At 54.3% G+C, this 12827-nt stretch overlaps 1 protein-coding gene across 3 annotated transcripts in view; it reads right to left on the bottom strand.

The window, feature by feature from the left end:
- The window catches only part of RAB11FIP4 (RAB11 family interacting protein 4), a 115508-nt gene that overhangs the window by 14519 nt on the left and 88162 nt on the right, over positions 1–12827 (bottom strand). For 2 of the 3 annotated variants that reach the window (XM_073879386.1, XM_073879389.1), the window contains 2 exons: positions 1852–2072; positions 51–296 (listed from right to left, as the gene is read on the bottom strand). In XM_073879386.1, the coding sequence (XP_073735487.1) occupies positions 51–296; positions 1852–2072 (467 nt within the window). The remainder of the gene's footprint in view (positions 1–50; positions 297–1851; positions 2073–12827) is intronic. The other variant, XM_073879387.1, reaches the window with a different exon arrangement.

Raw genomic sequence — 12827 nt, 5'->3', positions numbered from 1 at the left:
CCCGCCACTTCTCCTTATACCCCAAATGCCATTCCAGACCCCGGGGCCACCTGGAAGACACTGAAGATCCCAGGTCCGAGTAGACGTTGGTCCTGGTCTCGTCGTCGGGGCAGGGGCTGCTGGGGGCACAGTCCACGTCGTCCCCCTCCCCATAGTCTTCAAACTGCTCCTCGTTGCTGATGAGCGAGGTGGTGGAGTGTGTGGAGAGGTCTGACGTGGTCATGGACGGAGTGTGGCCCGAGGACCTGGGCGTCAGAGAAGGTTGGCCGTTAACGCAGCCCCATCTGCAGCCCGTGCTGGGGAAACAGGCCAGGCTTCCTGGAGGTCAGTCTGCGCCCCAGAGAGCAGAAGCCTGATCGAGTTTGTGCCTTCTGACCTGGTAAGTACACTTCGGCGACCTCATCCTCAGGGAACACATCTCACCACAGAAATAGTTTCTGCACAAGAGATGTCCAAGCCACTGCTTCTCTAGAGCACCAAAACACCGCTTACCACCTAACGGCTTCCCTACATTAAGTCACAATAAATTATAATACTTATATAGCGTATAAAATCATACATTCTACATTGCTAATATTAGCACATTAAATGATTAAGTTACAGCTGCAAAACTATAATATGGATTAAGAAATTAAATTATCAAATTATGGATTATCTAATTGTTGAAAGGTTTGTAAACGACACTAGCAATAATATGGAAAGATCAGTAGGCATTAAAAGTTACATGTAAAAACTTAAGCCAGAGAAAGTAAAAGGTGTCCGCAGAACAAGGAAAAGCAGGGCATGAAACTATTTCCATGGTCACAGGGCTGGGGTCTGGGCGGTGGGATGAGGAGTAGCTTGGTTATTCCCCTCCATTCTCCCTTTCCTACCTCTTTCAAGTTTTGTTTAATTGGCTTGGACTCTAATAAGAAATGAAGTTTTAAAATAAATAACCGTGAGCTACCAGGTGAGGCGCTCCTCCCGGTTTACAGAGGGGACTTCTGGTCCAAAGAAGCCTCATTGCAAGGCTAAGGTCAGAGACCCTAAGGCCTTTCTGGGGTGACCCACCGTATGGCCCGTGAGGGGCGTCAGGGGCTGGCCGAGCCCTGCCTGCAACCCGAGAAGGAAGCACAACTTGTCAACTGCCAAACAGATCTTCCCTTGAGTTGTGAGCTCATGTCTGCGTATCTTCTCTCATGAGGGACAGTTCTCTGAGCTCCTGGGCCTCCCCGCACCACACTGGGCAACCCGACTCGGTGATGAGAGGCAGGGAACCGGTTGAGGCAGTAATTCTCCAACCGTGCCCTTGAGCCATCCTGGTCTGAGAACCTCCACCCTGTTGTTTTTTTGAAACTCACTTCTCTGCCCTCAAGTTCCTTAGCGCCTTGGGTGGAATTCATCATACTCCTCAGCTCTTTCTCCTAGACATTTTACTAGCCGCCCCCCCTCCCCCCGCTGGCTGCCTCCAGGTGATTGGCCCCAAAAAACAAGGTGAATGACCAAGTGGCAAATGGTTAGCCAATAGGTCACTAGGTCTGTGGTCCCTGACCAGTTGTGCTTGGTGGCTGGTCATAGTACCATGGATGGACTGTTCTCAGGACGCAAAATGGACGAACAACTCCAAAGACCCCACCGCCCCCGCCGAGAACAGCCTGGCTCTCAGAGCCACTTGAGTCTGAGAAGCCCCGCACTGAGAAAATGTATATGAAATTGCCTTCTTCTTCTTCTTTTTTTGAAGGTCAAAAGTGATGAAGAATTGACAATTTCATATGGCTCAACCGATACTGGCCCCCTCTCCCTCCCCAAATCTCTGGGTTGGCTGGGACCACCACTTTCTGATATGTGGAGCTCCAGGCAGCTTTGACTCACTTGTCCTCCGGCAGGAAGAGGGCCCCAAGCCCTCCGTCCTTCTCCTCGGTAACTGACCCCTCCAGGCTCTGGGTACTCTCCATGGGGCTGTCCATGTCTGACTCTGGGGGGCCCTCTGGTGGGGCCAGTGTCATAGCCTCCTCCTCGTCCTCGGGAAAGAAGCCGGGGTCCCTGGGGAGGAGCTCGCCATCAGCAAAGGTCGGGCCTGGCACCTCGCCGCCCTGAGAAAGACAGAGAGGGACAGAATGAGTGAGGCTGGCTCCCCGGGGCTCAGCACGCCTCATCCGACTACAAGGATGCCAGCAGGGCCAGGAACAGCAGACGGGGGGGACAGGGAGGCCCAGACCCCAGGACCTTGAGAACAGGAATACCTGGCAGGTTATTTGTCTTGGACCTCTCCCAGTGGCTGCTTCATGAGAGTCCAGTGAGGGGTCAGAACCCCCGGGCACGGCCATCCATGGAGAAGGGGCCGGCTACATTGCTCAGGGCACTTGGATAGCTCGGCAGGGTCCCCATCACAGTCTGCATAAGCAGCCAATGGCTTTGTGACGGAGTTAAGGGCATAGGCTGTAATGAATGGCCCCCAAGAATGGCGACCCCAACCTAGCAGAACTGGACGCAGCACGGAATCTGCCCCCCCGTGATTCCGGGCATGTCAACTGACCTCTGTGAACCACAGTTCTCTCCGCGGTAAATCGAGAATGACAATGGGATCTTATAGGATCACTGTGTCACTCGGAAGGACCTCAATGAATAAATACTGGCCACAAGACGTGGCTCCAGCCTGGGAGGGGCAGTCTGCCATGGCCCACCCCAGCCATGCTGGGGAGCAAGAACACTGGGTCCTTCGATTCTGAGCTTGGGGTTGGTCCCCAGTGCCCAGCACACAGCCCAGCACAAGGTCAATGCGAGACAAATACTTGCTGGAACCTTTTGCTAAAATCATCTTGCATGTCAAGAGCTCTGGCTTTATTCGGAGTGTACCTAGTCTGAGAGGCAGCTCTCTACAGACCATTTCTTGGGGCTGCCACCTCCAAGGACGCCCTGCTTCCACCTGCTCCCCCCTGAGACGACTCCCAAGATTCTTGGGTGTGCTTCCTGGTGAGGGTGGGCAGAGCCCTCCATGAGAGGCGCTCTGTGCAGCCCCAGGACTGCAAGAGGTGTAATAGAACAAAGGCTGGGCAGGGTCTCCAGGCACCTCGGACAAGAACAGGATCAGGCACAGGCAAGGAAGGTGGTCAAAAACAGACTTGGCTGGGCCCAACGAGAAGGGCGCAGTCACCCGCTGATGGTGGGGGGCAGGCAGCCCTCCTGGCGGTCTCTCCCCACCAAGACTTCCTGGCCTAAGTATAGATGGCAATAATGAGCTTGGCTCCTGCCTGTGCCCTGACTCGGGTTGAGCATCGCATGGACTAATAAAGTCGGCATCAGGCAGCCAGGGCCCCCTGACTGGGGAGGCCGAGGGGCTGTTTAATTAAAACCACCCCTAGTGTTCACACAAGCCCTTTCCACCTTGATGTCACTCGTCCAATCCCACACGGCTCCCAGCCTCATCGGATCTTGGACCCTAAGCAAGGTCCCCTCATCGGTAAGCCCGAAGCTGTGTCCCAGGAGAAACCAACATTTACCGAGCAGTCACCAAGGTCCGGAGACAGAGCAAGAGAGTTAACACAGAATCTTTGGTGGGCCTATGACAACTCTTCAGAACGGGACTTCTGAGCCCCAGTTCAGGAACGAGAGTATTCACAAGCTCACAGAGTAGCCTGCCAGAGCTCCAGAAGTCTTCCAGCCAGCAGGCAGACGGCCACCTACCTCTGGCCACCACCGGCTTGGTTCCATTTATCAGGGCTGCGACCCACACTTCATGCGTTTTTCCGTCTCATGGTGACAAGGAGAAGAGCGTCCACCCGAGGAGCACATTAGTGAGTGTGGAGCCCGGGCACTCCAGCCCATGCTGCCTGCCGCCCGCCCCGGCAGGAAGCTCCCTGCGCCAGTGCGTGGCCCCGAAAGAGAAGCCAGGCAGGGGGGAGACGGCCCACCGAGGGGAGTGGGGCTCCTGGAGGGGCGGCGCCTGCGAGCTTTCTGCCTTCTCAACCACAAGGGCGGGGGGTGGGGTGGGGAGGTTAGCGCTTGCAAGGAAGGCCTGCCTTGGGGCTTCCAGGAGTCCTTGGCCACTTCCCATCTTCAGAGCCCCGTGAGTTGGGTCTCCTTTCTCCCCTTGTGGGGGGGGGTAGGGGTGACTTGCCTGGGGCCCCATGGGAGTTGGTGGCAGGGGAGGACTGGACTGTGAGCCACCAGTGCCTACACTCTCCTCAAAGCACGATCAGCAGGGGTCCCGGGGAGGCCACTGCCCGCCACACTCCCAGGGGGCAGGCAGGGCACCAAGTAGAGACCAGCAGCCATGCTCCTCAGGTGTCCGGCCTGGCCTGCGGGTGGCTAATCCATGTTTGTCTCCATGGACAGGGAGATGTAGAGGCCCCGTTTTTGCTGGGCACTCTGTGCAGAGACCCCCAACTCACCACATGCGGGTGGGGACCACAGTCCCCTCTCACCAGATGGCCCGGAGCAACACACCCACTCCCAACATCTGGGCCAAGAGAAAAGCATGGCCTGTCTTGGCCATAGCTGGGGTGGTAGGAGGGTCAGATGCCCCCACGGGGGTCACTCTCTCCCAACAAGACCACCACTTCCTCAGGCATAATTTTATCCCCTGACTGAGCGGAATCCACATCTGCCTGGCCCTTCACAGTTGACAGAGCACGCGGTGTGCACACATAGCCCCATCTGGCTCTGACAGCAGCCCCAGGAGAGCCCGAGGAGGAGTACAGGGCAGGGATAAAGGATTCAGGCTCTTCGTCTGACACATGGGGAAGATGAGGCTCAGAGTGGGCGGGGTCTGCCCTGGAACTTCCCTGCTACAGAAGCCAGGCTCTTGACATGCCAAGTCAGGGCCCCTCAGAGCCCCCTCGCCACACACATACATGCACACACGCACACGCGCGCACACGCACACGGTCAACACACCAGCTTTTTCTCTTAAAATCAGCTGCCTCCCCACATTAACACCTTTTCATTCGACCCACTGTTGTTTGCTCAAGGCAAGTTGAAATTTTTAGGACTTCAAAACCATTTCTAGCAGTTTTCCTCTAAATTCAAATAACATAAAGACAGCTATAAGAAAAGTAACCAGATACCCTGGTTGGTCCAGATGGAGAGTAGTGGTTTGGCATTTGTCCCGGACAAAAGTGGCTCTGTCACCCCTGCTCCTCCCTCGGGAATGTCCTGACCCTGCTCCCATTCCTCTGGGCCCTCTGGGAAAGGGCTTGGTGTAGCCCCGGGCCTGGGAGGAGTGCTGCTGGAAGGGGGCACAGCCTGCTCGGATCCCAAACACTTCAGGAAGGGAGGCAAAGCACGGGCAGTTGCTGGAGGGTGCTAGAAGGCCACTCCTCATTGGCTTGGAGACTAGGAAGTATGCCTTCCTCAAGAGGCTAGGCCTGGGGAATTATCGGAAACCAAGGGTTTCTAGAGAGACCGGCGGCCTGAAGCTGGGAGAACAGGCCCTATCCAGCTGCTCTGGTGGGGCAGGTCTGCATCCCCAGTCCCCCTCCACATCCCCACCCTGTCTCCAGCTGGGACTGGATGCAGCTGGCCCTGGCGAGAAGTGGGTACCCAGAGGCGCACAGGCTGCCCGTGGAAGCCTCTCTCCAGTGAGAGCAGCATTTGCCGGCCAGTGGGCCCCAAAGTCACCCCTTCCCCTGTAGGAAGGTAGCACAGGCTGAATTCAACAGCTGGTAAAAAAAAATTCCCACGGTGGGACAGGGCATCCCAGCCTCAGGGGGGCCAACAACGCCCTGCTGTCCACCCTCCCCGGCGGGGGGGTGCAGCAGGGCCCAGACACCAGGACTTCATCGGGCTCTCCCCAACCCCCCGCGGCCCTAGTGGGATGCCACCTCCAAGTCACACACACCATTACTCCATTTTCATGGCAGCTAGGGCACAGACTCCAAGGGACCCCACTCCTACGTTCCCCGCGAGAAGGCAGGCCCTCCGGGGGATCACCATGGGGACGTCTGCGTCCGAACCCCCAGCATCAGCACCGCAGGAGGCACATGGCAGGTGAGCGGCAAGTGCCCGTGGCAGCAAACTGCGCCGGAGAATGGGGGGCTGGGAAGAGCCCAACTGTGGCAACCCCGAGGCCCAGGTGCCCAGCTGGCATGCTCACTGGCCACCGTGCAACCCCGGAGGAGCTGTTCAGTCTCTGAACCTCATCTACAAACAGAGCTGGAAACACCCAGCTGGCAAGGCTGCCGTAGAGAACCTACGTAGAACAGTGCCTCATACCTCACGGATGTTGGGAACATGGCAGAGAGGAGAGGGGGGCAGAGCAGTGTTGGGAGCAAGCTCTGGAGGTGGACCCACTGGGTTCAAACCCCAGCTCCACCCCTCAGCTCTGCAACCTTAGGTTTACTGAACTGCTCCGTGCCTCAGTTTCCCCATCTGCAGAAGGGAGTTAACGGTCATCAGGAAATGAGTTAGTACACGTGCTAAGCACACACAGAAAAGGATCAATAAAGTTGAGCTATTATGGTCTTCAGTGTGTTGAGAGAAGACAACCAGGGGTGTCTCCAGGCCTAATGGCCTCTATCCGACTCCGTCTCCGCCACGCCCGCCCCCCTGGGACCCTATCCCGTTGACCCACAGTGACACACCAGGTGGAGTTCGGCTGGGTTCAAGCTTCTGGAGGCCTGAAGTCTGCAAGTTACAGAGGTGCAGGTGCCTCCTCTCTCCCCCCCAGGGCCATCTTCTACATACGCTCTTGGAAGGTCTCTCTGCACGTTAATTACACACTTTAGTAAGTGTTAGGATGAGACACTGCCTGGGCAAGGGGGTCCAGGAGGCTCGGAGGCTCTGGCTCACCCACCCCCAGCCCTGGCAGCGGCTTCGCTTCCCAGGCAGTAACTCAGAGCCAAAGAACAGCTCGGTGGGGACAGGGCTGGGTAAAAATAGCCCAACTGGGCACATCCCAGCTCCCCTTTGCAGCCAGGCACCAGCAGGCACACGTGGAAGGTGGGTGGGGAGCAGGGAGGTGGTGGACACAAACCAAGCCTGGTGCAGGGGAGAAGCCAGGATTGCTGTCTGGGTGATGCTGAACAGGTGTCAGGGGGAAGGGGGGCTGGGGATGAAATCCCTTGTCACAATCCCAGCCAGCCCCCTGCCCAGGAAGTGTGACAGGCATGCTCGCAGTCTCCCTGGGTCTTCCCCATGGGTAGCAGAAGACTAAGGAGCTAGCTTGCGGATGCCAACGCCCCCAGGTCCAGATAGCAGGGATTGGCTCACCTGCGCCAGGATCCCCTTCCCACCACTGCGGCTCAGCCACCCAGCCAGGCACGGCAGCAGCAGAGATTAGTAAGCAATCCGGGCCGTGCCCGCCGCCTGTTTGTGGCTGCCAACCCCTGCCCCGAAGCCAGGCCTTACTCTGCAGGTGGGAGGTCGGTGCTCATCAGTGGCTGATAAGGTTCTCGCTCAACAAAGGGTGGCTCAGATGCGGTCAAGGGGCGAGGGTGGGAATAAAGGGGGAGGTAAGTTTCCGAAGCCCTGACTTCGGAACAGAAGTAACCTTGCCTCAGATACAAGGCCCCGGCTCTTCCCCAACAAGGTCAAGGGCAAACTGAGGAGCACCAGGTCACCAAGCCATTAGAGTTCATTTTTCGCCTGTCTTGGCCAGCCTTGGGGACTGACTGCATACGGTCAGATGAAAGCCCAAGCGTCCCACACCGGTGGGGGAGGCCAACGTCAAGAAGACAGGACAGACTGCCATGTTCCCGTCCCCAGGGGCCAGATCAGAGAGTGGCCAGGAACCACCCCTGTGTCATGCACTTCCTTCCCTGGCCCCTGGAAGTCCTAAGTCACCCAGTTTTACAGATGGGAGAACTGAGGCTCTCAGGCAGACGGGGTTCAGTCCCGGATCTGGCCCCCACCGGCTGTGGAAGCTCAAGCTGGTACTGAAAAGAGAAAGAGAAAGTAAGGCTCGAGTTTCTCAAGAGCTCCCAGGCCATTTGCACAGAGCAAAGGCACTCGGATAAGGAGGCCCTGCACACGCCCCCACAGTGGAAGGGGTGTGGAAGCCCACAGGGCCTTCTTTCCCATGCTCTTACGCACAACTCTTGCATAGGCTTTTCCCCAGTCTCACACTTCCGCTCCCTCAACAGACGCAGCTGCTCAGGTAGTGTCACAGGCGTGCAGGAGAAAGACAGGGCATGATGTAGCTCCGAGAAAAACTCAGAAATGAGGGTATCCAACAGCCCCCCTGGCAGCTAACCTAAGACCAGGAGTAAGCAAATTACACAGTGGCAGAGCAGGGGGACTGAGTCGTTAGGGATCTAATATTTCCCCAGGAAGGGGCTGACAGGGAGAGTCTACAGCAGGCCCTGGCAGCGTCCACCCGGGCACTGGCCAGAGGGGTCTGGTCTGGTCTGGTCTGCCTGCCCCGCATGGCCGGCCTGCCCCAAAGGCTGTGGGGTCCGACGTAGCTGGCACCAGGGCTAGAGATCATCCAATGGCCACTCGGACCTTCTAACCAGCTCCCCTGTGTCCAGGTTCACCCACCACACTTCTGATCACAGCAAGCTTCCAGGAGCCTGTGGTCGACGGGGAGAGGTGGGCTGCCCAAGCTCACTGCCAGGGTACACTTCTCACCGTCAGTCAGTCAGCTGGTGCTCTGGCTCTGCGTGTCCCTCTAGAGACAATCTGTGGGCATGGGTGGCACCCAAGTCCCAAAGGGGTGAGGGAAGGGCCAACAAGATCTGGTTCTCAAGCCTGTTAGGCTGTGGGCCAGACCCTGGACCCCATTGGGAACACCCGTCGCAGTGGGGTCATGCACTCCACTGGGAGACCCTCCAAGCCCCCTTTCCCCACCACGCCGCTTCTACTCCAAGAACATGTCAAAGCATTTCAAAAGTCAGTTAAAAATTAAAAATGTATTACTAAAAATGGAGGGGAAAAAAAGGAATAAAAAATGAAGTCATCCAAAAGGATACAGAAAAAAAGGAGTAAAAGAAGACCAAAGATCGTAACTCAACCACAGTAACAATGCAGTACATGAAAATGGAATAAACCATACTGTTAATAAACAAACACTGTCAGGGCGCCTGGGTGGCTCAGTTGGTTAAGCGACTGCCTTCGGCTCAGGTCATGATCCTGGAGTCCCGGGATCGAGTCCCGCATCGGGCTCCCTGCTCAGCGGGGAGTCTGCTTCTCCCTCTGACCCTCCCCCCTCTCATGTGCTCTCTCTCTCTCATTCTCTCTCTCTCTCAAATAAATAAATAAAATCTTTAAAAAAAATAAACAAACACTGTCTGACTAGATAAAAACAACAACTACGTGCCATTTACAAGTGACACAGTATAAACATCAGGACACAGGCCAAAAATAAAAGGATGACGGGGCACCCTCCTGGCTCAGTGGGTAGAGCATGTGACTCTTGATCTCAAGGTCAGGAGTTCAAGCCCCAAGTTGGGCCCAGAGCTTACTTTCAAATAAACAAATGAATAAAGGTGGAGATTTTAGTTCATCTCTCTTGGTAACTGATGGGGCAAACAAAAGAATTAGAAGGGAGACAGAAGGCGTGAACCACGCAAATGAGAGCTGACGCAAATCGCATGCTGTCCCCAACTGTAGAGTAAAACTGCTGGATCGAAGGTTGACGAGGAACTGGATGCTGGCACAGTACCAAAGAACCACCTGACACCCTCCAAACACCCTCTACCCCCCAATATCTTGACTGTGGAGAAAATAAGCTATTGTCACTTTAATACAGTGATTAAACCTAGCATCACTAATTGGGAACAGACATCGGCCTCCTGACTGGGCACAAGATGAAGGACACAGCCTCCCCTACTCAATTCTAATGAAGCCTTAAGACCTAACTCCTACTAGGGGTGCTCGGGTGGCTCAGTCGGTTAAGCGTCTGCCTTCGGCTCAGGGTTCTGGGATGGAACCCCACATCCTCGGGCCCCCTTAGTGGGGAGCCTGCTTGTGCCTCTACCCCTCCCCTCCGCTCGTGCTCACTCTCTGGCTCTCTCGCTCTCAAATAAATCAATAAAATCTTTAAAAGGTGCGTTTCTAACAAGTTCTTAGGTGATGCTGATGGTCCCAGGACCACACTATGAGAACTGCTGTTTTAGATTAAATCAAGAGGCACAAAAGCTAACCGTTAATCTTGATTAGATCCCAGCTCAAACAAATAAGCCAACCACCACCGAGCTAGCAAGACCTATTGGGGTCAAAATGGAAGCTGGAGTATGGACTAGATATTGGGTGGTATTAGGGGATGATGTTTGCTAATTATGCTTGCTAATAGTTTTTTTTTAAATATTTTATTTATTTATTTGAGAGAGAGAATGAGAGAGAGAGAGCACGAGAGGGGGGAGGGTCAGAGGGAGAGGCAGACTCCCCGCCGAGCAGGGAGCCCGATGCGGGACTCGATCCCGGGACTCCAGGATCCTGACCTGAGCCGAAGGCAGTCGCTTAACCAACTGAGCCACCCAGGCGCCCTGTGTGCTTGCTAATAGTTATGAAGAAGACATACCCTTAGTTTTGATACCATCTTGCCTAACTTCCTTTCAAACGGTTTAGGGAAAGTTACACGGAGAGAGAAAGCCAATATGGTCACAGCACTGGAGGGCAACCGGGGTGCGCAAATCCTTGCTGGGGCAGTCTTCCCTCTTCCCCCATCCCCCCAACCAGCTCCATGATGGTCTGTCCTGGTTGCAGGGGCTGGTTTGGGCTCCACGTGAAACACTGTGGGGGTCCTCTTGTGTGGCTGATGGAGTCCCGACCACTGGAGGGGCTGGAAGGTGGGCTCTGGAACCATGGGGGCTGGGATGGGGTGCTTCAGGCAAAACCCTGGGGAGCGACACAGACTTGGTGGACCCACCCTCAGTGGCTTCCCACAGTCGGTTCTTACAGCTCTTATTTTTTTCAGTATGTTAAAAGACACATACGTAAAACATGAAAGACAGTTACCCCAAACTTGCTGAACTGGTTAAGGAAAAGTGTATAATCTCTGACAAATTTAGCTCTATTTAAAAGGAATATGCATGGGGCACCTGGGTGGCTCAGTCGTTAAGCGTCTGCCTTCGGCTCAGGTCATGATCCCAGGGTCCTGGGATCGAGCCCCGCATCGGGCTCCCTGCTCCGCGGGAAGCCTGCTTCTCCCTCTCCCACTCCCCCTGCTTGTGTTCCCTCTCTCGCTGTGTCTCTCTCTGTCAAATAAATAAAATCTTTAAAAAAAAAAATAAATAAATAAAAATAAAAATAAAAGGAATATGCAAAAGTGAAGCCATCCTTAAAGAATGCTACATCCCAGAGACAAGAGTCAGCAGAAACAGGGAGCCTAGTGGGCCAACACAACCCCAAGGGTCAAAACCCCATGAGCTGAATGGGGAGCAGTCTAGGTTCTGAATGGTCAGATCAGGCAGCAATGGTGGCTCAGCCTCTAGAAGGTGAATCATGAGTCAGAACACTGGAACCTCTTCTGAAGGTAGCCCTTGGCCAAGAGACACCCCAAAGGGCCCATAACCAAGAGTGGGCCTCTGCCTGCAGGCAGAACTGCCTCCCATCCCCTCCACTCAGGGCTCTCCCTGGATGCCAGGCTCCGCTCACACTTTTCTTCCTCCTCCCCTTGGAGGATGGCTCCAGAGAACTTTCTGTTATGGGCTGAACTGTGTCCCATCACCCCCAAATTCATATGCTGAAGTCCCAATCCCAGTACCTTCAAGTGTGACTGTTTTTGGAGATAGGGTCTTTAAAGAAGCAATTACATTAAAATGAAGGCATCATGGTAGGCCCTAATTCAATCACCTGGCATCCTTATGAGAAGGAGATTAGGAGACACATACACACACACACACACACACACACACACATACACACACATACATACACACACACCCGATGTGAAGACACAGGGAGAAGCCAGCCATCTGCAAGCCAAGGAGAGAGGCCTCAGAAGAAACCAACCCTGCTGACACCTCGATCTTCAAGGTTAGCCTCCAGAATTGTGAAAAAATTCATTTCAGTTGTTCAAGGCAGCCGGTCTGTGGTACTTACCCTTTCCTTCCCCCACTCGGAAGCCTGTATGGAGACCCTCGGCCCCACCTGGACTTGGCCCCCACCTCCCCACCCTGATAATAAAGGCAAATTCCTTCTCGGTCAATTCAATTCAACCTCCAAAGAGAACTACTGGATCTCTAGAATCTCGTCAAGAGATTGGGGGTTGGTTTGTTTTTGTCTCTCCTCAAAAGAAATGTTGCCTTCTCTGTCATGATCATTTTGAGATACTGAGATTTCTAAAGAGACTATATTTTGCTGAAGCTGAAGCTTGGTGGATCTGTAATTATCACGATGATGTTTCAGAAACACTATATATATAAATCTAAGTAAACTATTTTTATTTCTCGTGTTACCTCAACAGTATAGGTATTATATTTTAATTTTAAAGGAAAAGTATACATGGAGTTCAGCCAGAGACATTTAAAACTGCAAAGGCAATTTCTGTTTGCCCAGAACTATATTTAGTGTAGTTATAATACAAATGTCAAAGTTATTTTACCTAAAAAGTGAATGGTTTACAAGAGGAGGGATCAGCAGTTAGGCCTGGAACCACAGGCCCATGCCCATCCACAGCCCTGGAGCCATATTTTGACTCAGGGCAGGCCACCTCTGTGGCCAGGAGCACTCAGTAATTGAACGATATATTACCAGTTTCTCCATGCCAGACGGTATTTCTGGTTACTTGGAATCCAGAGCAGATTTCTTCCCTGCGCTGTGGTCAGTTTGGGAAGGAGGGCCCTCACCACTCCTGGGACACGTGGGCACCTTGCTTTGCTGGAACACCAGCCTTCCTCAGACACGGCCAGGACTGGAGTCCGCCTCCCCCTTCAAGGCTGGCTGTCCAGGGTCAGGCAGATGCTGCA

The sequence above is a fragment of the Callorhinus ursinus genome, unplaced genomic scaffold, assembly GCF_003265705.2.
Source record: "Callorhinus ursinus isolate GAN/ISIS: 27379988/994484 unplaced genomic scaffold, GSC_fseal_2.0 scaffold34, whole genome shotgun sequence".
NCBI lineage: Eukaryota > Metazoa > Chordata > Mammalia > Carnivora > Otariidae > Callorhinus > Callorhinus ursinus.
This window is presented reverse-complemented; position numbering and strand designations above follow the sequence as displayed.